The sequence below is a fragment of the Streptopelia decaocto genome (assembly GCF_964273445.1).
Source record: "Streptopelia decaocto genome assembly, chromosome: 21".
Taxonomy (NCBI): Eukaryota; Metazoa; Chordata; class Aves; order Columbiformes; family Columbidae; genus Streptopelia; species Streptopelia decaocto.
The window spans coordinates 2,897,025-2,923,437 of record NC_138676.1 but is presented as its reverse complement, the minus strand read 5'-3'; the positions used below and the strand labels follow the sequence as shown (position 1 = coordinate 2,923,437).

Sequence of the window (26,413 nt, the reverse complement as noted above, 5' to 3'; positions counted from 1 at the left end):
ATTTAAGAGATCTGAATCGCAACTGCTACATTTAGTCTTGTAAGAAAAGGAAAGCTACTGTGCCCCTAAGATTTATGTCCCCAAACCATTCTTTGTCTTACAGTAAAACCTGATAAATCCTACCCGGCAGTACCAGAGCTTGGGAAGAACGAGGAGCGAGGTTCTTATATTATGTTGATGACCAAGATCTGATATTCCATGGGATCTGGGCTTTGCCAAACCTCTGCCTTTGGCAAGACAGATTCGGGCCCAAATCCTGTACTGGAGCCTAAGTCTGATCCATCTCAGCTACATTTTCACTTATAAAGCATCAGAGGAAACTTCGGAAAAACCCATAACTCACCACCCTTGCGTGTATGGCTAAAGCCCAGAAAAATCTCTCTTTACAGAATTGGTCAAAATGTACCAAAAAAATTACTTTCCAACATATTTTTCACTCCAGTTTGTATTTTTTCACGTAATGCGATTCAGTTAAGATTTTCACCTTCGCTTTCTCTTTCACCTCCTCTTCCTCCCCTCTATTTTTTTCACTCCTTCCTTCCTTACTGCCCTTTTCCATTTTGCTTCTGAAGAAAGACGATGGAGAGAAGAGGGAACCAAAACCCCACCCTAACACTCAAATTTATTTTTACTGGCCTGGATTTAAATGAATACGTCTATTTGACTTTTCCTTTTCTTGCAGAACAGGACAAAAGCCCGTTCATCCTGGCTGGGACCTGGGGGAACTCAACCATCTCGTAGGATGAGCTCAGGGCTTTGCGAAGTTATCTAAACAGCGGGTACAAGGAAAGGTGGGTTCCAGCCAGAACTCTGGATATGAGCATTTTCCATCCCTGTAGGGGAGTCGGGATTTCGACATCGGGGCTTGTTCCTTGCTGTTGGAACTGGAAGCCCAACACCCCTGAACATCAGCGAGGTTCCAGCCCAAGGGCGCATGTCTCCAACGTATCCTTTCAGCGACAAGACCAAAAATAAGCCCAACAGAGGAAAAAGCATAAAAACAACAGGAAAAGAATCACCTGCCTACCAACAATGGCTGGGATCACTATGTTCAGTTCTACTAGAGTTTGGTTTTCTCCGGCCGCAGATGTAACACAAAACAGGCAACACGTATGAAAAGATTTAGCCAAGAAATCATTCAATTTAGCCATTCAACCATTCAGTTTTTTCTCCCTGTTTTTTTTCCATCCACACACACATGTTCTGAATGTGCTTTCCATGAACATTCAAGAGCAAGTCAGTAAAAGTCAGTGTGAACAAGTATCAGCTTTTGCACTTAAATAATCACATTGAAAAAGAAGATGCTAAGATTGCTGCTCATCCAAAAGAGGAACAAAAACATCTTCAGTGTCTTATGGGCTCATTAAAAACTAGCCCGGGCAGCTAGACTATTGCATTGTTACCCACGTTGACTCATAAGTGATTAGAATGGGATTAACAAAAAAAATCACTGCAACTGTTCCCACTGTAAAGTGGGGTTGAGTCAGAAACAATTAATTTCATCTGGGAAGTGTGAAATGTCGTTTTGTAAAACCCAGTGTACTCTTCGCTGGAAAATGATCAACTCGTTGTGATTTAGAAATGCAGCTTTAACATTTGTTGAAATTCTGTATTCTCATATTTATGCATTTCATTCTATAGCACAGAAACACCACACACCACTTCTTTCTTATTTCAGGGCAAGAAAGCGATTTGTTCTCCTGTTTCTACTTTTCTTTCTCCCTGCCATGTAAATCTATCAAAATTCCTCAAATTAGACAAAACCAATAGGTGTCAAAAGCAAAAAAAACCCCACAAACCCCACATGCATTTGCCATTTTATGGAGCACATTTTGGTTGAAAGGCTTGACACTGAAATTTCCAAGTGCTATGTTCATTAGAAGATATTTTCACTTGAACTCCGAGGAGTCGAGGTCTCTTCGATGCCTTCCCTGACAGTCGGCTTTTTGTGTTTCTGGAATGATCTGCAGACAAAATTTGATTTAAGGACCTATTCAGGCTTTCAAATAAACCCCGTAGAGACTCTCGCCACTTTTATTTTGCAATCTGATGGTGAAACTCATGAGACAAATTATTTCCAGTGAATTACTCTCTTCGCCCTGAGTACAACCGCATTGGAGACTTGTGGAAACATCTTGAGATAACAGCGCTGCTGCTACTATCCAAGAACAATAGCGGACTATTATAGATTTCATAGAGCATCTAATCTAATTCCTGTATAAACAGGCCATAGGGCTTTTTTAAAATGAAATGCCATTTCAAGTCCAATAGATACAGTTGAACTAAAGCACAGATCTGGAAAGAAAAGGGGGAAAAAAAAGGCATCCAGAGATAAAGAATGTGCAAAAACAAACTGTATCAGCTCCAGACAAGCGCCAAAATCCCGTCTTGCTGTGCCCATCGAGTGTGTCGGGGCTCTGCGGAAAGAACAACACTCCAAAACCAAATGTCAATGTATTTCAATGGCAGAGGAAGGATTTTGTAGCTAACAGCCTGTGTTTTCAACACAACAGGCAAGAGAGAAATCTTTAATCCTGTTTCCACCTCTCTGTGGCATAAAGAGCTAAATGGCACCAATCGCTTGGGATTGGTGACCTGTTTTGCAAACGAGCGTTGCCCAATTTGGGTGAAATATTTTGCAGGTTTAGGTGCAAACCTGTAGTAGTTGGTTACTGTGTATTAAGCACTCGGCAAAACACGGTGAGTGGAGCAACTTCGCTGGAGTTTCACCGTGTAAATCTCACCTGCCGCACGTGCCCCTGCGGAGATGGATTTAAAGTCTTCCAAATGCCATTGAGCAAGAAACCAGGGAGAAAAGAAATCCTTTCTCCCCACTCGACACTCCTGGGATAAATCACTTCAGATCTGTGTGTGAATCATTACCACCACCCCAAAAAAAGGATATTAAATCACCTTCACAGGGTCACAAAGGCCCGTTTATTGGGTGTCTAGACTTAACTACAGGAGGGGAGGTGACAGAAGATACCTAGAACACCGGTGCTCTTATTGTGATGGGTTGATCTGCACCCAGTGACACGGTGGCATTAAGAACACCCCTCACCTACCTGTGCAAGGTGCTACAAGGAAGTTTGCACAGTGCTTGCTGTGTTATGGAAACTCGGATGATTCCCATTCTCTCCAGGGTTTGTGAGAATAGAAAAACCTAGCCCAGAAAAGTCTCTGTCTAGCATTCTGGAAGAGAAACAACAACAACCGTTTCATTTATACATTTAATTTTTAATTAAAAAATAAAGGTTATCTTAATACATCTCTTGCAGCCTTTGGGCAAAATGCACCCTTGACAAGACTTTATGAAACGTGATGCACATCTGTTCTTGGCGCACATCTTAAACAAACGTGAACTTTCTGCAGCAACTTCTTAAATCCATCATCCTCCCAACCCCCTGAAAACACTTAAATGTTCTTTAAAAAACAAACAAACAAACAAACTACAAAAATTAGAAGTGGGCCCAAAGCAAAATCTCCCAGATCCAAGCATCCCAAAGCTTTTGGAGCAGACTCAAAGCCAAACCCTCATCTCGGGCAAAGTCTGACCCTGGATCACACTGCAAATTCACAGACACGGCACCCAAAGAACCAAGAGAGATGAAATCCGAACGCTGACCCGGGCAGGAAGCTCGCTTCGCAAGCTTTGCTCTTTCCACCGGGCCAAACATATGGGTCTGAACTTTAAAATTCTGTAAGCTGGGCCTGCTCCTTGCTGAAATAAGTGCTGGTTACAGGATGAAGTGGTGCTGGCACAGCTCCCCATTTCTCAGCTGTCCCCGATCCAAGAGCCCGGGAGGTTCCTCGAGGTGGTTTTCTCCGGACGGACGGACAGACGGCTGACGCTCAGCGCCGGAGGGGCGGGCGGCACCGCGCACGGGATGTCTTTGCTCCACCACGGCCCACGATGGCCGATTCCCAAAGGCACAAAGTGACCAATCTTTAGACTTATACACAAGGTCTACATATATATATATATTTATATATATATGTACACACACAATTACATACATATTTAAATATATATATATACATATATATATTTGGTTTTGGCTTTTCTCTTTTTTTTTCTTTTCTTTTTCCCTCCTTTCTTTCCCTTTTAACTTAGCGGTGTAGTCTCCGAGGAGGAGGGCTCTGGTATATGTTCTGGAGACTTCTCTGTCTCCGAAGAGACTTCTGGCTTCTCCTGTGTCACTTTAGGCTCCTCGGGGGCCTGACATCTCTCCAGCTCCTGACTCTGCACCTGGCTGTTCATTTTCTCCTCTGCTTCGATCTCCTCCGAGGTGGGGATGGAGTTTTTCTTTGGACGGCCTTTGGGCTTCGTTGGAGCCTCCTGTCCACCCTTCAGAACCTGGAGCAAAGAGATGAACCGTCAGGGTGAACCTGAGCTCCGCTGCTGTGAGAAATCCTTTAGAGAAGGATGAAACTTGGCTTTGACCTCAAAGTTAATTCATGACTTAGTCGCCGTTTCAGCCTCACGGCGATGCCCAGGGTGCATGGATAAGCTCACCCATTATTTTGAATAATTAAAATGATATGCAAACATTAAAATAAGCAAGGACACACAGAAATCTAGAAGTCTCTAAGTTCCTACACCAGCCTAGGCACACAGTCCTGAACACTAGAGATTTTCTGCAGCATTCAGTGCCTTTCCTGAGTATTTGCTTAATGCAAAGCCCAAGTAAGAACAGTCATAACCCTTAGCCAGAATTTCCTCTGACTGCCTTTCCTTCAGCTTCTTCGGCTTCTGAAATAGCCTTTAGTATTATTATTATTGTAACACCTGCATTAAAGTACATGAGACTCCTCTCATCTGTGTAAAAGCTGGGAGCCAGCAAGATAAGTCTGTTCCTGTGTTTAATTCCCTCTCCCTTCGCAACATCACTGCAGCAACAAGACACGTCCGACCAAAGATCCGTGTCCAAGCTAATCCCAAAGCTGTTTTAAGTGGCAGTAACTTCTGCAGCTGTCGCATACGTTCAAAGATACAGTCTAGAACTGCATCTCCTCTCCCAGATCAGAATACATAAACATCTCCGCTGGAGAATGTCACAGCATCATGGTTCCCACCCGGATTTATCGGACACTTGTCCTTTCTAGAAGCATTTTAACTGGAAAAGGCCCATGAAGCTGAGAATAACTGGAAGAGGTGAAAGAAGATTCGAAAAGTAAGAATTAACGATATTAGCTCTCACAACTGAAGTGGTTTCCATGGAGCAATACAATCTTTTTTTGTCCATGCACAGAACCAATCCCACAAGCATTAAGATCACAGAAATGCCAAAAATGCAGAGGGAGATATTTTGGTTCTTCCCTCTGTTCTATTCTTATTTTTTGCATCCCTTTGCTGCGGATTCTTCCTGCTGCCTCTGGTCCCTCTAGCCCACCGCATATGTTGCAGTATAAACTCTTTTAAAAACAGCATGTTTCTAAGAAAAGTGAGCAAGAATAAAAGAAAATTTGGTATAAGCAGACACAGATCACCGACACCATGCTCAGCTTCTCTTGAAATCAGATTTTAAGGATCGTGGTGAAGCAGCAACGAACCACGTACCATTTTCTTCCACTTCATCCTGCGGTTCTGGTACCACGTCTTCACCTGGAGCTGCGTCAGCCCCAGAGACTGGGCCAAGTCGAGCCTGGGAGACAAGACAGACATGGCAATAAATCATGGAGAAGAGCAGTCCGAAGCAAACGTGTTGAGAATCAGGACACCCAGCATCAGTCTGCCTTTCAAAGTGCTGCTCTTTGTATTGCATTTCTTCTTCACGACCTACATAATAGGGATAATAATACTTTCTCATTTCCCATGGAGTCGTAGTACATCTAAATCTATTCATTTCTTATGTATTCTGCTATTATAGGCAATTTAGGGTTATAAATGAATTTATTATTTGCGTGTTTAGCTTAAGGGTATATGTGGCAGACAGCCCATAATCCTGATTCATCCTCCACAAATCCCCAACGTGTGAAAGCTCCTCTGAAACCGCTCATTACTTCGATATTATGACCCAGGATATGAAGCAAATGCGGCTCAGAGGAACTCTTCATCCTTCCCCACAAACAACAGCGCCAGCCAGCCGACAGTGTTGTAACGCAGTTGCACAAGGGACGGGGCTGGAAATCCTCAGGGACGCCGGGCAAGCGCCCCACGGAGTCACCGAGTCCTGCCGGTGGGACAGATCAAACTCCAAGTCACATCCCAGGCTGTCTGCTCAAACACACATTCATGCATTCATGATTTTCCCTCACTTTGGATTCACTTTAGACCTACATGTTGGGTTTATCTGCAAGATATCCCATTGACTTGAAGACATTATCACTCACTGCTTCACCATCACGTTTCCAGCCATGAGATGACAGGGAGACACGCTGCTTGACTAACTCTCACTTTAGTGCATGTGTCTTATTACACTTTGCTTACCTGCAACCAGTTACCACCTCTTGCCACACACATTAGCGTAACTGGTATTGCTTAGAAACCCGAGGAAACAAACAGAGGGGAAGTGGTACATGGGCAGGAATTGCTCATCATCAGCCTCAAACACGTACAAAGCCAAGGAACAGTCACACCATAAAATTAATTAACAGCCTTGAGTGCTTCAGCAAGTGTCAACCACCTGGTTACGCGAAGCTGTGAGGAGTCAGTATGGGAGCATTAAAACTCAGAAACCGTGTGAGACAGTCTGGCCATGCCCATGAAATTCGGTGTAGCGGCGATCCTTGGTTTTGGCGATGGGCAGATCTCCAAAATCAATCTAAATACTGGGAGTTAACTTACTGTGGAGTTCAAGGTCTGATGCACCTTTCAAATCCTCTCTAAGTTTACTGTCTTAATAGGAATTGCACAGGTCTTTTTAAATTTGCAGAGTAGGATTCAAAGCCTTTAAAAGAGAGAAAACCTTCCTTATTTTGGTTTGTCCATTTGGGTACCAAGTACCAAGAGACCGACCTACCTATCAGGGGTGGAGAGATACTTCTGCTTCTGGAACTTCTTCTCCAAGCCCATGAGCTGGAGCTCGGTGAAGATGGTCCGGCTCCGGCGGGGCTTCTTCAACCGCGGCGCGGGCTGCTCTGCCTCCGACTCGCTGCTGCCGTGGGTCTCGCTGGCGGGGGGCTCGGAGCTGGCGGCCCCCGGGGAGGGCTGCGCGGGCAGCACACGGGAGCTGGTGGCAGCGGGGACGAGCTGCGGGACCACGGAGGGCTGCCTGGTGATGACGGAGATGAGCGGATACGCCCTCAGAGAAGGGGACCCTGCAGGGAAGGAAGCAGAGGTGGGTAAGGACCACTCCAGAGGCAGCGTGGTTAATTCATCTCACCCCGCACAGTTTGAGGCGAGGCATTTTCTTGCTCCGTGCCTCAGTTTACCTCATTTGCAAAATGGCAACGATCCTTCATACTTGCTTCAGTGGTGGTAAAACACGGATTAAAGTTTAAAGTACATAAAGTGTTCTGAGATCTTGAGATAAACAGTCGTGTGGAAAGGAACGCGTTACACCAGCAGGCCTGATTGTGAAACTCGTAATGTGAGTCACCGCTAATGAAAATTATGATCTCTAGACCTCAATGAGTCTATTTGGGTGAGTAACTCATCATGGTGGAAGAAAGGAGCTGCCAGCCTGGCCTGCTGATGACCCATATTCCTTCCCCTCCTTCCACGTCCCTGCAACACTAAAAATCAAAGCATTTCTATTAAATTTAAATCATTCCACTTAAATCACCAAGTAAGTACTTGAAAGACGCGATAAGAATTGCCAAGCAAACCTTTAGCTTGTGTAAAGCATTATCTACCTCTTCTTTCTGTGGATCTTTTTCTGAGGTACAGCATCACCAAGTAACCTGTTTCAGCCAAATTTACCAGAAAGAATCAGCCCCAGATCAGTGGTTAATTGATACTTTTACCCTTGTACCCCTGTATATGTCCTTAAACCACAAGATTACTAAGCAGTAATAAATCACCAGAGCTCCGAGACCCCTGCAAGGCTCCGAGTGACTGAAACCTCTGGACAAAAGCATTTTTACAAGGAAATCTCTTCAAGGGAGGTCAGCAAAAGGTATTTGATACCAGAGCAACCAGGGATATTTGCTTTCCCTTATGGCATGGTAGCAGCATGGTCCCAGAGCTTGATATGCCTCCATCAAACAGAGGAAAGGGGCTATTTTGCTAATAATCACCTAGGATCAGGAATACAAAAGCTGCTTTTCTTCCTCCAGGATCAACAGCAAGAACGTGGCTGTTTTTGCAGGGTAAAACAGAGGTTGGTTGGTAGAGAAGCGGATGACATTGGAGTCGTCCAGGTCCACGTTTTCAAGCGCTGAGCACCTGAATGAGGGGATATATTTTCCCAAACGTTCAGCAGCCAGCAGCTGTGACCTGACCAAATGCTCAAAAAAAGCTCGGCACACGCTTATTTTTGGTGCCCACGTCAGGACACTTATTTACTTACCGTGCTTCTGAAACGGCTGCTCGGCTTCTGTGCAAGTCGTGGTTGCCACTGCTGAGTCGCTCGAAGCTCCAGGTGGTGAACAGATTTGTGAGGCTGTTGACATCAAGTGCCTTATATTTGTTTATCATTTGTGCTCATAAGAGGAGCCTTCGCTTATGGTTTGACACCAAACAGTTGCGACAGCACTTTTAGAAACCACCGTAAATAATGAAAGCATCTGCTGATGTTCAGCCCAGCCGCGTTAAAGACTTCTCAGCTTTCTGCCCTCCGCCCGATGAGGACACGGGATGGTTGGGGCATAGAGTAAGGACGGTATTTAGAGAAAGATGTGGGGTTCAAGGCTGCAGATATTTTCTGGGGTGATTTAGCTCTCCTTGTTGGTAAATGAGAAATTCTCTACATTGAGCTAGCAAGCTTCTAGATCACAAATAAAAACGGCTAAGCTCAGTGTCCTGTTTTACATTTAGTTATCCCAAAGTTCAAAGGCAGCTGAAGTCGAGCCAGTCCATTGTCTCTAGGTACATTATGAACATGATTCCCCTTAAATCATCTGTACGCTTCTTCCCCTGATAAAGCTTTGGCTTCCAAACACTATGAAATCTGAGGCTAGATCTAAATTTCACATCCCCCGGAGTTCAAAGGTATTTTCTAGACTGACATGGTATTGTAAGAATGGAATAATTTCTTAATCTTCAACAAATTAAACGCTGGCAAGCTGCTCTTGTCTGCTCAGCACTGTTGTGACATGCTCTGTCTCCCCAAATGGGAAGGAATGGAAATGAAATGATCTTCCTCTCCTTACCCGCCTTCCAGAACAGTTGCAGCTGAACCTTACTGCATTGTTGTCTGAGCATCTTCTCCAATCCTGACCCACTGGTCTTTTGCACTTAAAAGCCAAAACGCAACCCGCATCAGTCCAAAAATGAGGAATTAATTTGCTAACCCAGCAACACACCTCAAGTGTTTTATTGTCTCCATCTAAAACAATCAGGAGGCGGCACAGCCAAATAGTGAAGCCACCCGCAGTTTAGGATGCAGGAAGTTCAATGATCTTCATAGGTACAGTGATTTTACACAAGAAAGTCCCGGTTTTATCTATTAGAATAGTCTCAATCACCCCAAAGTCTATAGGGTAGTCTCGGGCTCACTTTGTTGCTGAATATTTCTCAAATACTTGGGAAATATTAACATAATCCATATTTCACACCATGCACAACTGTAATTAAGCAACACAAGTTTTCCTGTAGTTTTTTTAAGCATTTGAATAGTCTTAATTTCAAGCAGCAATAAAGCTCTTACTCCTGTCCATCTCCATCAAGTGAACATCTGGCCGCTCGGTTGCTAAAAGTAACCCAGAGCTAAAAATAAGAAGGACATTGGATCTGCAGAGTGTTTTCTAAGGACCTGAAAACATTTTGCTTTGCTATTTAAATCAGGCCATGCTGGCAGGCGCTGTACAGTGAATAATAGTGCTGCTCCTTGCACAACGCACTGACCACACCACCTTGAAATTAATTGGATTACTCAAGCCAGGCAAGTCTAGAAGAACCCTGGACTCTCGTTCCCTAATTACATGTAGAATATTTGTCCTAGAAATGTATCATGAGCTAACATATCCAAGGATTAGGTTTTTTCTCACTTAGTTTGCTTTTCAGCAGCAACACCAAGAGGGAGGACAGAGAATTCATCCCATTTTCTCCAAAGGTTTCAACGAGGAATGTCCATTTTCTCCAGCCAAAAGAAGCCGATATCTCAGGTGCAAACCTGCACCATGCTGGGTTTTTACTCCCTCGTAGCCTTCTTATGACGAGCAGATATGACACAGAAGGTACACCATCACTACTCCAGGTCACCTTGCAACATTTTTAATTAACAATAAATACTTGAAACAATTTTTCCCCTTCTTTCCCCCCTTCCCCTCCTCCCTGGCTTAATTTCAACCCCAGTAGGCACAGACTAGAGGGAAGAGAAAAGGAAAGCACTAATTAATTGCACTGTTTGACTGCCGGCAATGGCAGAACAGTTTTCCTCCTGGGCAAATTCAGCTAATTCTGTTCTGGAAAGAAAGAAAAAGGAAGGAAAGATTTATGGATCAGCTCCTCTTGGCAGGTTGGCCCCGCTCGGAGGCAGAACGAAATCGCACTCCGAATGGGCTGCAGTGAAAGGTAAATAATAGGAGAAAATGAACTTACGACTCAGGAAGGTCTATAAATCTGCTGTCTCCTGAGTGTCAAAACAAAAGGGAACCAAGCAGTTGAGTTCATTTAGGAAAGAGCTTCGTTTTGCCGAAGGAGCAGGCAGCCTACTGAAAGGAAGCAGCAAGCCCCAGTGAAGCAAAGGCAAAGGCAGCGAGAAAACATTGACAATAAGTTGAACCATACCAGTATGGGAGGGCGTTATGTTGACTTTTCCCACCACAGATCCCCAAAAGCTGAGATTTTCCAGCTGGGCCATTCCCACAATTGCATTATATTATCCGATAACACACAGAAAACTTTAACCACTGTGTAAGTAAAATACTGCACTCATCTACTCTTCATGTTTTCCTTAAGCTCCACTTTATTATTATTAACTATAAGGCAGCTTGCATCAGGTTTTTCCCAAGATCAATGCTGTGCTCCAACCAATAAGGATGTAAAGGAAAAATTAAGAGAACAGCAACAGGCTGTGGATATACCAGAAAAATTCATGTGCTTAGGAGAGGGCTGAAGGGAAATAACCAGATCCCTGCTAAAAAATGAGCCGGGTGATGTTCACACCGTGCAGCACGGTGCTGCGCACAGATCCCTCCGCTATCTCCAGAATGGGAAGCAGCGCAGCCACGCCAGGGTATGATTGCACCTGAGCTAATTATGGCCTGACGAGAGGTGGGCTAATGAGGCTGTGAACGTTGTGTTGACAGCTCGGCAGCTTCCAAGGCACGAGTTGGCGTGTTTGCATGGCATGGCCCTTGCAACGTGTTGATCCAGATGGTCTTTCAGAGCTACCTACCCCTCTTGTGTCCTCTCCTAAGGGGCTGCAAGTCCAGGCACAGCCACAAAATCTTCCTGAAGCTGTTCCCTGCACAAGGCAACAGAGCCTCAAGCCCTGAGGTGGGACCTACGTATGGACTTAAATGTTTGTGAGCATCCCTGTCAATGCAAAGTTTGGTCAGAGAGGTGGTGACGGGTAATTTATCAGGAATCCTTTGCATCAACCTGTTCAGACATTGATTCTCTTCTCATTCTTCCCAGTCCTACTGTAAGACAACCTTACAGAGCTCACCCCTTACTCCTTGAATATTGAAATAGCTGGAAAACCTGCACGTGACCCTCAGACCCTTTAAAAGTGCCGTATCTCAACTTTACAATGAGACTTATGTGTGGCTATTACATATTAAATAGAAATTCTGGAAATGGGAATGCTTGAGAATGCTCTTTATTGCTATTCCTCTTTTCCAGCATCTCAGCACCTAAGAGCTGGCTCTACTTAACGGACAGCGCTGTTTTGGGAGGGGAGATTTGCCTTTGTTTTTGTTGCTTATTTTTTCTACTAGCTCTCTTTTTGTTTGGTTACATGTGGAAACCATTTGTACCCAAGCAAGAGCCAAGGCCTCTGCACACAAGCAGAGGTGAAGGGCACTTGAGGGACGCTTCGAAAACTTCCAAAAATAGCCCCAGGACTCAGCCCAAATGCACGGAGCCAAAATTTCCATGGGAATCTTGAGTATCACAGAGGTTACAGGAAAGCAGAGCAGTCAACCCTGAAATCGAACTGCAGCATTAAGAGACACTGGTGGTACTCCAAAATAACATTCAACAAGGTTCCTTGGACTAAAGTCTCCTCAATCAAATGTTCGAGATACGGTTCACACCATGTTCTATTTCCACTTCAATTCAATGAAGTTTGACAAGGACCATGAGGCTTGTAAAAACATAAATGCAACTCAGCTACACAGAAAAAAGTCTGCTTGGTAGTAAATGGTTTCTTTTCCCTGTGGAAGAATCCAGACCCAACTGATGCCTGTGGCAAAATGCCCATCAGCTCCAGCGGAGCCAGGATTTCACCTGCATGTATCCACAGGAGCAAAAAGAGAAAAGAAACGAAAATTAGTGCAACTAATTTTAGTGCAGCTAAAATGATCCTTTTTAGGGCATTCTGACTGGAGGCCAATTCGTCTGTACCTTCTGTGATGAGCCAAGTGTAAGCGGGGGAAAAAGTGGCACCGTATCGAATGGTAATTTTTCACAACAGCTTCTTAGGTGGGGGAAAATAAGGGCTCAACCAGGAGTCCTATTTTACCTTCCCTAGGCACATCAGAGAACAGCCTCTGCTACGTTCAATCACATTTTTGAGGGGGTAGGTTTTCAGCTAAGCCAGTTGCAAACAAAACCCCTGATGTCTGTAAATGATAACTTTTATATTATAATAATATAGAATATTATAACGTATCGCAGCTAAAAAGCATCTCTCATCATGCAACTACACAAGCTTCAGCTGCTGGTCCCCAAGCTGTGGGGCACTTAGATTAAATTTAGCCCAGTTTCAAAGCCACAAGTGAAATTTCCGCAGTGCTTGGAGCTCTGAGATCCAGATTTTTCATTTCAAGCCTGTCCCCGTTAGCAATTTATCAACATAATGCTTCAGTATAACTTCTACATAATAACAGTAATTAATAAGTTTGAATGCATCTGAGGCATGCATGCCGGAGGCCTTCACAAAAAACTAAGCAGAAAGATAATTAATCCTTACTTAATAATGACATTTGATATTTATATTGTGCTTTTTTTATGTGTTTAAGGCACTCTACACACAGTAAGTAATTGGTCTTGAACAAATAATGAGCCTGAGAGCCTCCCTGAATGAGAACGTGTCTAAGCCCCTGCTGCCACGGGCAGATGTAGAATATCCTGCCTTAGACAGCATGGGATGCCATAAACACACCCCCAAAATTCACCTAGAGCATCCGTGTCTTCTCCAGCGATGCCAGACCCCTGAAGGATGGCACCAGGGTTCTTCTGGCAGGGTTGGTGGTACCCATGATAACAAGCTGGCTTTGTTCATGATCCCTTCAAATCCTACCCAGCGGGAGAGGGGTGCTCGGAACCCAAGTCCTAATCTATCTCCTGCTAGGATACATGGGCTCAAGCCACCACGACTGGAAACTGCTCCAAATGGAGACCCGTACTGTTTGGACTCCAAGGGAGATTTAAGACCACGGCACATCAGTTCCAGAGAAATAAACACAAGCACATCTCCACCAACACCTCTCTCGTTTACTGTATCTGTATTGAGGGCCACTTTGGCTCCATTAAGCCAACTTCAATTTGAAGCTCTTTCTTTTGAACCAAGTCATGTTAGATACCTCAGCCAAGTGTTTCCTCCATTACCGAGGGCAAGACTCAACTCTAGAGCTCATTACCCACTGGGCGCAGATTTAGCAGGCAAAGTAGCCAAAAGATTACAGCATCAAATAGCTAGAAATAACAGATTTACAGGCAACCTCTGGTCTTGTCTATTGAGGGGGGAGGAGAAAGGCTGCACCAAGAAGACAGAGCTCTCAGAGTATCCGAGCTTAGGTTGCAACCAGTTTCTGTCAGATAACTGGACATCTTGGGAGAAACGTGGGAGGCCAAATCCAGTTCCCTGGCCAGATGGTGTCACCGGTCAAGAAGCAAGATTTGGACTTAGATCGAGAAACAGCTCATCAGAGCTGAGAGGATGCAGCTTCACGGAAGGATAAGTCATGTTCTGCTCTTTATACTGCTCCCCAAGTATCTCCTTCTGGCCACCACCCAAGATACAAGTCTATACGGACTTTGGACTGACATATTATGACCATTCTTACATCCTGACACACTTGATAAATAAATCTGCCTGCTCTCAGGACTTCACAGTTTCTGCCCAAGTTCAAACACATAATGCCATGCATGCATAAATCAATCAGCCCTTTAGTTCCTGCTCTGTTAATTATTATCACGACAACCATAAGCAAACACTGGCGTGGGACAGCTGAGGAGCCGTGCACACAAAAGCACTCTTCGGGTTTCTCAAGCCCACCCTTGTGAGCTCCAGCAAAAAAAACTTGCCATAAATATCAAAACCTCTTCCTGTTCGAGCCTCTAAAACACTCTGGTGAGTGACACGTGGGAAGAAAGAGAGGTCAACTGTTTCTCAACACCAGACTGTGTAAATTTTGCCTGATGGATCTTTTGGAAAAAGCTTTTTTCTTCTTGGGAGAAGAGTAGATCAGTGTTTAAAATACACAGACACCCCTCTCTTCCTCCACGCTGAAATGAAAGGGGACTTCAGCACTAACCTGAAAGGACCTGTCACATCTTGGCAAAGACTTTGCTCCCTAAAATTGTGGCTTATCATCTCAAGCGATGCTTTATTAATAATCTTGCCCCTATCAGGACATGTTTAGCAGAGAGTTTGGTCTCTCTGAGCTGCATGTATGATTCTTTGATCTTGCATCTGCCCTAACAGAGAGAAAACTCACGTCTGTTTCCTCTATGGACAAAAATAAACTCTGTGGACAATTTGGCTGAACAGCTGTACAAACAATGCAATTTAGAAGGATGCAAATGATACACGAGCAGGTTTTGTTCACAGCCTGTCTGTCCTTTGTGTTTGACAATTAGATCAGCAATCTTAACCCAGCTCTTGTGGCTGGGGAAGGAGGAGAGACATAGACAGGGAATAAAGCTAAAGGTAATGCACATCACCTACTCCAGGAGGCTGAAACCTTATTATCACAATCTAGAGCACCTCAGAAGACAGATTTCTTCCAAACCTGTTTGGTTTTTTTTTGTTGAATAAGCTGATGAAGACCATGTCGTAGCTTCTGTTCATTTCATTGAGAATGGTGGTGTTGTTTTGTTGTTTTGTTTTTGTTTTCCAGCTGAAGCATTAAACAAGTTTCACTCCTACTGAAATTCATCTCATGTCAAAAATCAAGCTGAAAAATGTCTCGAGGCCAGGAAATCTCACAGAATCCCAGAGTGTCAGGGGTTGAAGGGACCTGGAAAGCTCATCCAGTGCAATCCCCCCATGGAGCAGGAACACCCAGCTGAGGTTACACAGGAAGGTGTCCAGGCGGGTTGGAATGTCTGCAGAGAAGGAGACTCCACAACCCCCTGGGCAGCCTGGGCCAGGCTCTGCCACCCTCACTGAGAAGAAGTTTCTTCTCAAATTTCAGTGGAACCTCTTGTGTTCCAGTTTGCATCCATTGCCCCTTGTCCTGTCACTGGTTGTCACCCAGAAGAGCCTGGCTCCATCCTCCTGACACTCCCCCTTTCCATCTTGATCCCCATGAATGAGTCCCCCCTCAGTCTCCTCTTGTCCAGCTCCAGAGCCCCAGCTCCCTCAGCCTTTCCTCACACGGGAGATGCTCCACTCCCTCCAGCATCTTGGTGGCTGCACTGGACTCTCTCCAGCAGTTCCCTGTCCTGCTGGAACTGAGGGGCCACAGCTGGACACAATATTCCAGGTGTGGTCTCCCCAGGGCAGAGCAGAGGGGCAGGAGAACCTCTCTGACCTACTGACCACCCCCTTCTAACCCACCCCAGGTCCCATTGGCTTCCTGGCCACAAGGGCCCAGTGCTGGCTCATGGTCACCCTGCTGTCCCCAGGACCCCCAGGTCCCTTTCCCCTACGCTGCTCTCTAATAGGTCATTCCCCAGCTTACACTGGAACCTATCTCAAAACGGACGCACCCAGAATAAGTAGTTCCATGAGAAAAATGTCACCCTTAGGGTTGCAAAGCACTTTGGAGGATAAGCCAGAAATTCCAGTTGGTGAGCTCTGGCTGTCCCCATGTCCAAAGAACGAGCCCTCAATCACACCAGACATCAGTGTGCGGGTTTTTTTTCTGTTCTGATAGGAAGTCAGCCAAGGAGACGCCGTTTTCACACCTCCTGACAAATACAGATTAGACTCAGGGTGGAGACGGGACCTAATTAAACATAAGGGATTGAATTTGGTTTCTACAGTGCTCAAATCCTGCTAACTTTAATTGTGAATTAGTATTATGGACAGAAATGTTAAAGGACACCTGTTTCCCACAGCTCCAATCTAGAACTAGAAACGTGCCCCTAGAAACGTTCTGATGTTGGGATCCAGCTGGGAGACCCCCCTGCACCTTGAGGTTTGGAGGGCTCAGTCAGAGCTTTGGTTATCGCCCATCTCTGGCTCTTATCAGCACATCTATTTACCTCCGAATCTCCTACGGCACCTGTGGCTGCGGAATGCAGCATCGCCGTGTTCCGCAGGTACGTCTGCGGCTCCATAACCTCATTTAAATACCAATCAGAAAAGTCAATATGCAAAATAACAATGCAGCCCTTTCTTCTCCCCACGTGCGTGGGTGTGCGATTCCCGCTAGCAGCAGAAACAGTCCACGCTGACGGGAATATTGTCTCATGGCCACCGAATTCATTTACCCTCACCTGCCCCATAGAGGCTCAAAAGAACAAAGTTCTGTTCACTTCGATGTAGATTTTGGCGAAAGCCATTTCGCTGAAGACATTTCCTATTAATAAACTGTATGAGCACCGCATTGAGAACTCTCCTTTGTGTCACACGATTACGAAATTCCTTAATGCGCCACTAATATGTATGTTAATATTGAAGCAATGCATGCATCCTGTTATTGTGCAACCAGCGATGTTTCCACGGGAACTCCTCCAATAAGAGGCACATACGCAGCGCGTGGTTTTTCAAATTAAAATCACTTTTTTCAGCTGTTTTCTTGAAGTCTAAACCAAGGAAGATATTCTGCCAAGGATCAGCTGTGGCTGCCAGTTTTTACGTGATGCTGATCTAAATAAGTCTGCAGGGAATATTTTTCTTCTATTTCCCAAATACCGCCATGGTCGGACTCTTTTCTGTGGCTCTGCTGGGGTGAAACTCAACCAAGATTTGGCATTTCCACCCTCTCCCCGCAGACCGCATGACACACTCTCTACATTGCCAGTGTTTGCATTAAGCTTTGAAATAGAGGCCGTACCCCACCTGGGATGTTATTAGATAATCTGTCCAGAGAATTTAGGCAATTATTGGCATTTACTGCTATATGATGAAAAGCAAACAACAGCACCAATCCATCAAGCTGAATTGATTTGCTTTGCTCAGCAATGGTGTAATAGTTATGAGGGATGGTTGAAATTTTGAGTGCTAAACAAGCCTTTAATTTATGTTTGGTGAACCACATATGAAAAAGCACTTTAATTCTAACATTAAAAAAAAAAACCCTATTCATCTGTTTCTTTCTCTTGAAGGATCAACGCAATGCTACAACTGCCTCTGTTTCCATCCTGGAGGGTCTGCTGGGAAGCCAGATCCAAGGTCTTCCAGTTTATGTAGAGCTTTGGAAAGATTTGCTTGGATACAGTCTAGAAATAGACTGAGTTTAAGGCATTTGAATAGCTCGCTCCTTACAAACTTACTAAGTTTCAGACTGCCGACACATCCCTAGTCCTTTCCAACCTGGAGGGAACAAAATAAGAATCTCCAAACTAAAATAAGAAATTCTGTATTGAAACAAAAAATCCATGAGAGTTGCCTTTGCACATATTAAAAAGAGGCACAGAAAAGCGCATCATTTTAATTGTCTTCTCCTCTTTGGGGGTCACCTTTCATTAAACCGTTGAGGAGAAAACCTACTCCCACCAAGACATTAACATCTCATTTTCAGTGCTGCTTGGGTGAGGAGACCAAATAAAAATAAATGGCTTCTCCAACAAGACACATCATCCATCGTCAGCATGTAAAACTCAGTCATTAATCACAGGAGCAACCTACTTATTACGGTATTCAAGCACTGGCAGTACAAATGCTTATAAAACAGGGGCTCCTTTCATAATTCCCTGCCCTTGTCTCTCAATAGTTTAGAGGATTAACCCTTTTACAATGAGGGATGGGCAAACTGGTTTTGCCTAATTCCAAACCAGCCTGACGTCATGGGTTCGAAAGTTCGACTTGAACTTGAATACGATCAGATGTGGTTTGTGCCGAGGGGAACCAGTAACAGGAGCTCAAGGAGAGGAAAAGGAAGGCGGGCAGTGAACGAGCAAATGGGAAAACCCAGCAGGACATGGGCAGAACGAGAAAAAGTCCAGCGAACAGTTAAAGGATGGATAAAAAATTGGTAATGAATGAGTTGAAACCACTACAAAGTAATAAACACAGCCTTGTCTTAACATCTATCTTAATGTGATTCGTGGTAAAGCCTCCCCTGTTCTACAGACTGGTCTCTGGCGGGGAAAAATTACAGGCTTTTTTGGTATGTAATTAATCCTCACGAAGAGCACAGTTGAACATACGCGGTCCCCACTGACCGCATTATTTTGGGCTGCTCTTGCATTTCCCAGCTATTCCGCCGGCTCTGCAAAATGACAAACTGCGCTGAGTTATCCAGCCGCAGCGCGTCCCGGGCTGCACCTGAACGAACGCTCAGCACAAAACACCCAGATATTTGCAGTCTGATGCGATTTCTTGTCTTTTTCTACACAACCAAAACTTGCGTTGGCTTCGAGGAGTAAATGAGAAGCGGGGACGGGGGGAAATCAAGAGGTACTGAGAAAAGCACTAATTGGATTTTCTCTGCAGCGTGCAAAGGGTTAAACTGGAGTTTAAAATACATAAGCCTCACTATTTACTGGTTGTTGTAAAAAGCGAGACATCTGAATGAAGAAAATTCTTGCGGAGAGAAACTAGATGAGGTATGTATTTGAATTATCTCACAGTGCGCAAACGGGCCCCAGTTCAACCAGAGGCAACAGGTTTTCAAACACTTTGTCATCAACTGGACAAACATTTTCAATGTTGTTATCAATTACTGGAGGTCATTTGCTTTGGGGAAAACAAACATTTTGAGAAGACAAATTACAAGAGTCCACTGCATCTTAAGCCACACTAAAGTGATGTGCCAGGTACTGGAAACGGACACTTTTGTTTCTTCTGGGTGGATTTTTCCGTTAATTAACAAAGCAGCAATAAGCGGCAGCTATTCCATTACGACTTTCTTCGTATGTAAGGAATACTCAGTGAACACCTTGTAGATGTGACTGCTTTTGGGGTAAAGTGGGCTACGTCCTGGTAAATTGTCAGCAAGAAGTTAAAATCATTACAGAGATCCTCAGAAATTCAGCACCAGCTCCACTTCCTAAGAAATATTGGGAGTTTTCCCAAGATACTCCCTCTAAAGGAAATGCTTTTCTTCAACCGACGTTGCCTTCAAGGCAGCGTGATGAATGAAAGCGTTTCCAGTATCCTTCACTGTCCAAAAGGGTTTTCTATCCCATAATTTACTACAGGAAAGTATCTTTTATTTTTTTAAAATTTTATTTTATACTCAGAGATAGAGAAATATCAAAGTTAAGACCATTGGTGAGTTAATACGAGTCAAACAAATCACGCCCAGGCTGTACCAAGCAGTCAATATATGTGAACAGATAACAGCGATGCTCCGTTTTTAAATAGCGTCAATTGATTTTAGTGCATTTTTACAAGTTGTGGTATGACTAATCGTGACAATACTAAGAAGAGAGAAACAGGGCATTGATCCCAGAAATCAGTTTTTTCAAACTATTATTATATTAAAGCTGCAGGTAATCAACTAGAGCCAGGAAGTGTCTGCACTGCGTTCACTTGCTCACCGAGGGGGAAGAAAACAGGCAGCATTTTTTCCTAAGCTGAGTCTGTGCCATGGAAGTTTGATATCAATGACTATCATGGCTTTATCCCTTTTTATTCTGATTAACACAGCTGGGTAGGTATCGCTTGTACACTTTCTGAAGGACGGACATTTCTATTTCATAGTCACGAGCTCTTTACAAAGTGTCAGTGGAAGCTATTAATTGATCCTGCTATTAATAGAAACGCATGGAAAGCAGAAAAAGATATTAAAAAGGCGAAACAACCATGAAAACTGACAGCACAAAAGAAAATAATTTGCCAAACTGAGTTTGCCAGACTAAAAACCGAGTCCGTTTAGCCAGCTAAAGAGCTCGGAAGACACCCCAGCACGGTGCGCGCACTCAAATCCACCTTTTCCATTTCCACCCATCCCGTTTCTGTCCTTTCATCGCTCTGCAAACCTCCAGCTCCTCCATCCACCACCAAGACCTTTCCAGAGCAAAGCGATGTCGCGTCCTTCCTTAAAACAAGGATCAGGCCTATCTTTCATTTGAAACGCAGCTGCTTAAGCGAGCCAGCAAACAAACCAGACCAACCCTGAGCCCTGCAGAAGCCCTTTCAGTGCTTGGCATCCACGGGGAGATCGTCTGTCTGTCCATGGGGACAAATTTAGTTCGCTCTGGGGACAGGAATGACCCCTGTTGTACACGAGCTCCTGACGGATCTTTCGGGATAGCACATCGGATGCGGCGCTAAAAGCGCCCGGGACAGCCTATCCCCACAAATGCAAGTCGGGAAACCCTATACCTGCCAAATTTGAGCTGCTCCCGACAGCAGGAGATGCCTTTGCCCTGCTGGAAAGGGGACGGCGAGGAGAAATGCTGGAGACAGAGCGAAAATGATCAACCTGGATTCATTAAAAGATACAGAAATTGTCTTAAAGTAGGCTTGTGAATCACAATTTAAAAGATCATCTCCTGCACCTCCTGAAAACACCGCCATACGTTGTTAGACTTGAATCTACAAATCCATCTTTTTATCACATCAGCTATTTCCTTTTAAATAATATTTTGGATGCTGTGCTTTGTTCCGCTGAGACCAAGATGAATGTCCATACGCGCTGCAGGTTTGAAATCAGCTCACGCAAAGGTTTCGGCAGTTTATGAGCTGATACTTACACAAGTAAACCCTCTAAATCCTGACGATTAGATGAAACACCACCAGGATTTCTACAATATATTTTTGGTGGTCTTTGCTGCCTCTTCTCATGTGATCGCCCGTCTCTGCCGGACAGAAATACATCTGCAGTGGCACTTGCTGTGACATCTCTTCACAACAGACAGGTGCTCTAGGGGTCTCTGTCCCTCCGCCCCAAGAAAAAGCTGTCCAAATAACATCCTATCAGCCTGGGATTTCATAAATGCTTTGTTTTAATGTCATTTAAGTGCTAAACTACCTTATAATAATGTGCTTTTAAATGTTTACAGTTAAGGCATAATTGAATTTGACTCACTTTGGCCTAAATCCAGCTACGATTTAATTGACTTCAGTGGGAGTTGGATAGGGCTCTAAGTAATTTTAACTAAAATAATCCATCAATTATTCCTCACCCACTTCACCAAACTCCTTCCCATTATTTATGATTGCTGTGTAATTTATTGCAGCAAGGTGAAACCAACCCTTCTAAGTTCTGGCGTGGCTCCCTGTCCCTCGGCAGAGAACTTCAGGATATCCACCAACCTAAAGCAAACCTGCTCAAAGGGAAGAGCAGAGCTCCAGACTCCCAGTACTGTCCTCTGCTATCACAGACAACTCCAAATATCAGCTCCTCCACGGCTTAGTCACCACAGGAACAAAATGAACTGTTAGCAAAGCTGTCAAGAGGAGGTTCTGAACAAAACAAACAGAAGGGTGAAGCAAAATGTGTTCGCAAACTCACGCAAACGTTTGGTAGGAAAAAATAACTCCCCGTTTGCTTCAGACTTTTCATCATGATATTGGATCAATTATTACATTCCTCACTTTCTATTTCAGGGGGATTTTTTTGCCTATTTTTCCTGTTTGAGCTGTGTGAATAAACACAAGCCGGAGCAACAGGCTCTCCTAAAGATGTATAATGTTATGCAATTATACGTACGCGATACGTGCCGCACGCAAGGAGATACTTTCCATAAGAAAGTTCCACCACTGCTAATTTTGCTTCGAAGATGACAGGATAATCTGTCATAGAATACTCTATTTAAGTAACCACAAACCTATCACACACGTTTCTCTGTCTTGTAAAAGAAGAGGAGATGGTTTTATTAAGGCTTCAACCCTTCTGTGCTTACACAACAGTGTTTTGGTGTTTAATGTACTAAATAGATGTGGCAATAGGTACCTGCACACTGGGAGCTACAGGGACCTGTTCTTGCTTCAACATTCATTCTGAAGATGGCTATTAAATTTAATTCAGATGAAATCCAACCTCTGCAAGGTGAAAGGAAAACTAGCCATTAACTATCCTGTAGCTTGCAAGATAAATTGTTTAAATGTATTTTTTTAATCATAAAGGCGCTGAACCCGAGCTAGCGTTTTGTCAGAGGTTCAGTACGAGTACAGCCTTGTTTATTTGGCTCAATAAACGCCACAATACACATTCCCACAGCACATTCGAAGCTAACGATGGGTCGTTTTCACAGGGAATTGCAGTTTTCTTTCCAAAGAAGTGCTGGTTGGGGCTCATCCCAAGGGATGAGCTTTGCCTCAGACCCCAATGCTCCTCACAAGCCAAACGTCGGTCTGCGGCTTCACCATGTGCAGGAAAAGCCCTCAACGCTCCTTCCACCCCCATCTCCCTCTACTTAACACTTACCTCTTTGTCCCAATTCAGCTGCACATGCTTAAATATTTAGTGTTTGTTCATAGCCAAGAGAAAAATACTTTCCACTTGGTTCCCAATGTTTTTTTCTCTTCACTTAAGGATGGATGTTGCTAAATACACCTCTGCTCGAGCACAACATCTTTGATCCTGCAGCTCCAAATAAATGATGAAGGCACAGCAGACTTCTCTATGCAAACACCTACAAAACTGGACTCCTGGCCCCAGAAACAGCCGCGCTGCTGAACAGAAGTTCAGCTGAAGTAGCTCATTACTCATTACTGCCTCAAACACCCCCCGGTCCCAGCTCTGACTGTACTGGCAACGTTCATTTCTGGGATTTTAATTAAGATGCATTTTTTCTAGACCGCAAAGAGACTAAGTGCTCACTCCCTGATTAACTCAAGAAACAAAGGAAACGCAAGATAAATAGCATAGTGCTGTATTTCTGCGCTATTTAGTCACCGTTTCTTTCTGTGTTATTTATTTTTTTGAATTATTTTTTTAAACAGATTTGTGTTGGGTATTTTTCAAATTCTTTCACATTTAGCTACTTTTTTGTGGGATTGTTGTTTCTTTGACAATTATTGAATTCCCTCCCTCTTATAATAATAATCATAATAATCATAATAAAATCCTATTACCTAATACAAATAGGACCTCAATTGTACCTATAAACCTCAGAACGCTGACAATTCCCAAGTGTGGACTTTTTGTAGCGGTTTCTTTGATGGTTTTAATCCTGCAAGCAAATGTCTCTCCGTACCGCAGTTCTCAAGCACTGCACCTCATTGCACTAGACACAGATATTCACAATCCACCCGACACAGGGACAGGCCGGAGCTTGGGCTGGAAACACAATCTGGAGGGCAAATGCATTAAAGATCCCAGGCACAAAGAGAAAAAAGGCTTTAATTGAACAGTAAGCACGAGAGTCATGCTAGCGCCACTCAGAATGCACTGCTGAATCACGGGAGGATTATTAATGATTATTTAATGAATATCTATTAGTGTTGCAATGACAACATTTGCTATACTTGACTCAGAACCACATATTAAATAAAGATTTCTCTCCTTTTTTCCCATGGGGTGCTGAGAGTCGAGACAGTGCTGGGGAGCATTGAAAACGCTAAGGATCCCTTAGCCTAAAGCTGATCTCCAAACCATGGGTTTTGATGCCGGGTTAGTCATACGCGCCTCTGGACGTCGGTAAATAATCAGGTTAATATTCCTTTTGGTTGCATTTTCTAATGGACGGGAGGCAGAAGTCTCTTCCCTCCTCCTGGCAGGAGTCACACCATCGGCTCCAGTGTGAACACACTGAAAACATTTGGGACTTTCATGCCTGTTTTGGCCAAACACAGAATTCCACTGTCTACACAGTAGGGAGGGATCAGCTCTGAAAAATTCCCTTTGTCAGCAATATCTTGATTAACAATCGGATGTTGTATAAAAATACGTCAGCGATTAAAGAAGGTAGGGAACACCACGCACAAATCGATCAGAAGCAATAAATGCTGAATGAGGATCACGCTAGTCCTGTAACCTCTTTCAAAAAGTTGGTCATCGTGATCTGGCCTCCTAATCACTCCTGGATCCTTAATTATTAGTATTCACAAGATAAATATTCAGGTTGGAGGAAGACATGCTTGGGCCAAGGGTTTACTTGCCAAACTCCCAGGATACCCCAACAGCAAGTTTTATATTAGCACAGCTCCGCTAAGACCGGAAAGTTCCTTTGTATTTATATCCAGCTAAGCATGAAACCAAACCACCAAACCTAAGTCAAAGTGCAGGTCTTGAATTTCTAAACACAACAGAAACGCAAAATGAACACTCGCAGGAAAGGAAAAAGAGAATTTGGAGTTTATATTATTTATATTATTTTACTGGGATTTAGTCCTTTATGAATATTTTGTAATAGCTAGAAATTTTTGGACAACATATTGTTAAGTTTCAGTTTCATCATCTGATTGTCTCAAGACATCAGGTGTCCCCACTGAAGCGCGGCCTTGTGGGCAGAACATACATCAGGAAAAGTGCCTATTTCACCAGCAAAAAGAAGCATTTTTTTCTCTTTTTTTTAAAAAAAAAATCTGGAATGCATTATAAGAATGCTATTTTTGCTTTTAATGTGGATTTTTAAAAGCTCGCATTACACCAATCTGTGAAATTTAGTAACGCCCATGGTCAAAACCCAATCGCTCGTTTTGTTGCATTTAAATCAGCGGTGTCTAGAGGACACAGATCCATTTGTATGTATTTATTTGTGGTGTCTATGCCTGCAAAATCATTCTGAGCATTTTCACATGTCTGTTAGAAATAGACTAACTCCTTTCTAAGGAAGAAAGGATTTCGGGTAGAAAATACTGTGTCTCAGTAGCAGTTTTTCTCCTTTTTCTAATTTTCCGATAATTCTTTGAACTCCCACAGATGGCAATGAAAAAACCACCAGTAGTTTCAACAAGCACAAGATCAGGGCTGTTTTCTAAAGGACCTGTGCTCCTGTTAGCACATTATCCTTCGCATCGCTTATTTATTTGCGAACACCCCGAGGAACATCGAGCCTGAATCCTACCACTGCACGCCGAGACTGGCACAGCGTGAAGATTTAATAAGCAACATTTTCCATGGGAAACGCGGGGAGCAAATGAAAACGCTTCTGTTGAGGATGGGGAGTGAAAATTCCGGTCCGGGGCAGGGGCTGGGTTTGGGGGAGTCTCCTCTGCAGAGGTGCAGGGCATAGAATCACAGAACCCCCCGAGTTTAAAGGGCTGAGGTCCCCAGCGCCTGTCCCTGTGGAAGGACATGCATGATTTTGCTTGCCCCAGCAAGGCATGAGAGGTTTGGCTTAAAACGCTGCCTGTGCACGCCGACTCCCCACCCCAGAGCATCCCCCGAGCATCCCCGGAGCATCCCCCGAGCATCCCCGAGCATCCCCCGGGCGGGATGCGCGCTTACCGGCGCAGGAGTGCAGGGGCTTGGGGCGGACCAGGACGGCCGGACAGACGGAATACAGCGAAAGTTTCTGGAAGTAATCGCAGGTCTCCTTGGAGAGGATCTCATCGATCATGAAGGTCTTGTAGCGCCTCCTGCCTGTGTCGCCACGGCCGAGCCGCGCCGGGGGCTGCCCGTGCATGGCGGGGGGGGGGCGGCCGCCGGCCCCGGGGCTGCGGGGGTTTGCCAGGGCGGCCGAGCATGGGCCCCCCGCCGGCTGCGAGCGCTGCCCCGGCCGCTGCTGCCGGCTCGTTGGTCGCTGCTCCGCCGCCGCTCCGCTCCCCGCTATATAAACCCGCCGATAAGCATCTCGCCGCGGCCTTTTTTAGGAGGCTCGGGCTGTCAATCAGGGCGCCCGCTGCTCCCCGAGCACCATTGTTACCCCGCGCCGGGCGGGGAGGATCCCGCCGAGCTCTCCCCTCCCTGATCGCTATTTTAGGAGACCGGGGTGTGTGTCTTTCTCTCTCTCTTTTCTTTTTTTTTT

General features: G+C 44.5%; 1 protein-coding gene across 1 annotated transcript; it reads right to left on the bottom strand.

Moving 5' to 3' along the window:
* Positions 1-3,234: 3,234 nt before the first annotated feature.
* Positions 3,235-26,094, bottom strand: BARX2 (BARX homeobox 2). The gene is made up of 4 exons (XM_082070466.1): positions 25,894-26,094; positions 6,963-7,260; positions 5,561-5,645; positions 3,235-4,357 (listed from the first exon to the last, which is right to left on the bottom strand). Exons 1-4 carry the CDS (start codon positions 26,069-26,071, stop codon positions 4,106-4,108), a joined length of 813 nt encoding a protein of 270 aa, XP_081926592.1. The 5' UTR covers positions 26,072-26,094; the 3' UTR covers positions 3,235-4,105.
* Between the last annotated feature and the right edge of the window lie 319 nt (positions 26,095-26,413).

What these genes read in the sequence shown, in the direction of transcription:
- BARX2 (XM_082070466.1), bottom strand. Translation starts at nt 26,071, where the DNA reads ATGCACGGGCAGCCCCCGGCGCGGCTCGGCCGTGGCGACACAGGCAGG. An exon ending in GCCCCTGCACTCCTGCGCCG is followed by an intron (nt 7,261 to 25,893) that starts GTAAGCGCGCAT and finishes CCTTCCCTGCAG; the next exon opens with GGTCCCCTTCTCTGAGGGCG. An exon ending in GGATGAAGTGGAAGAAAATG is followed by an intron (nt 4,358 to 5,560) that starts GTACGTGGTTCG and finishes TCTTTGCTCCAG; the next exon opens with GTTCTGAAGGGTGGACAGGA.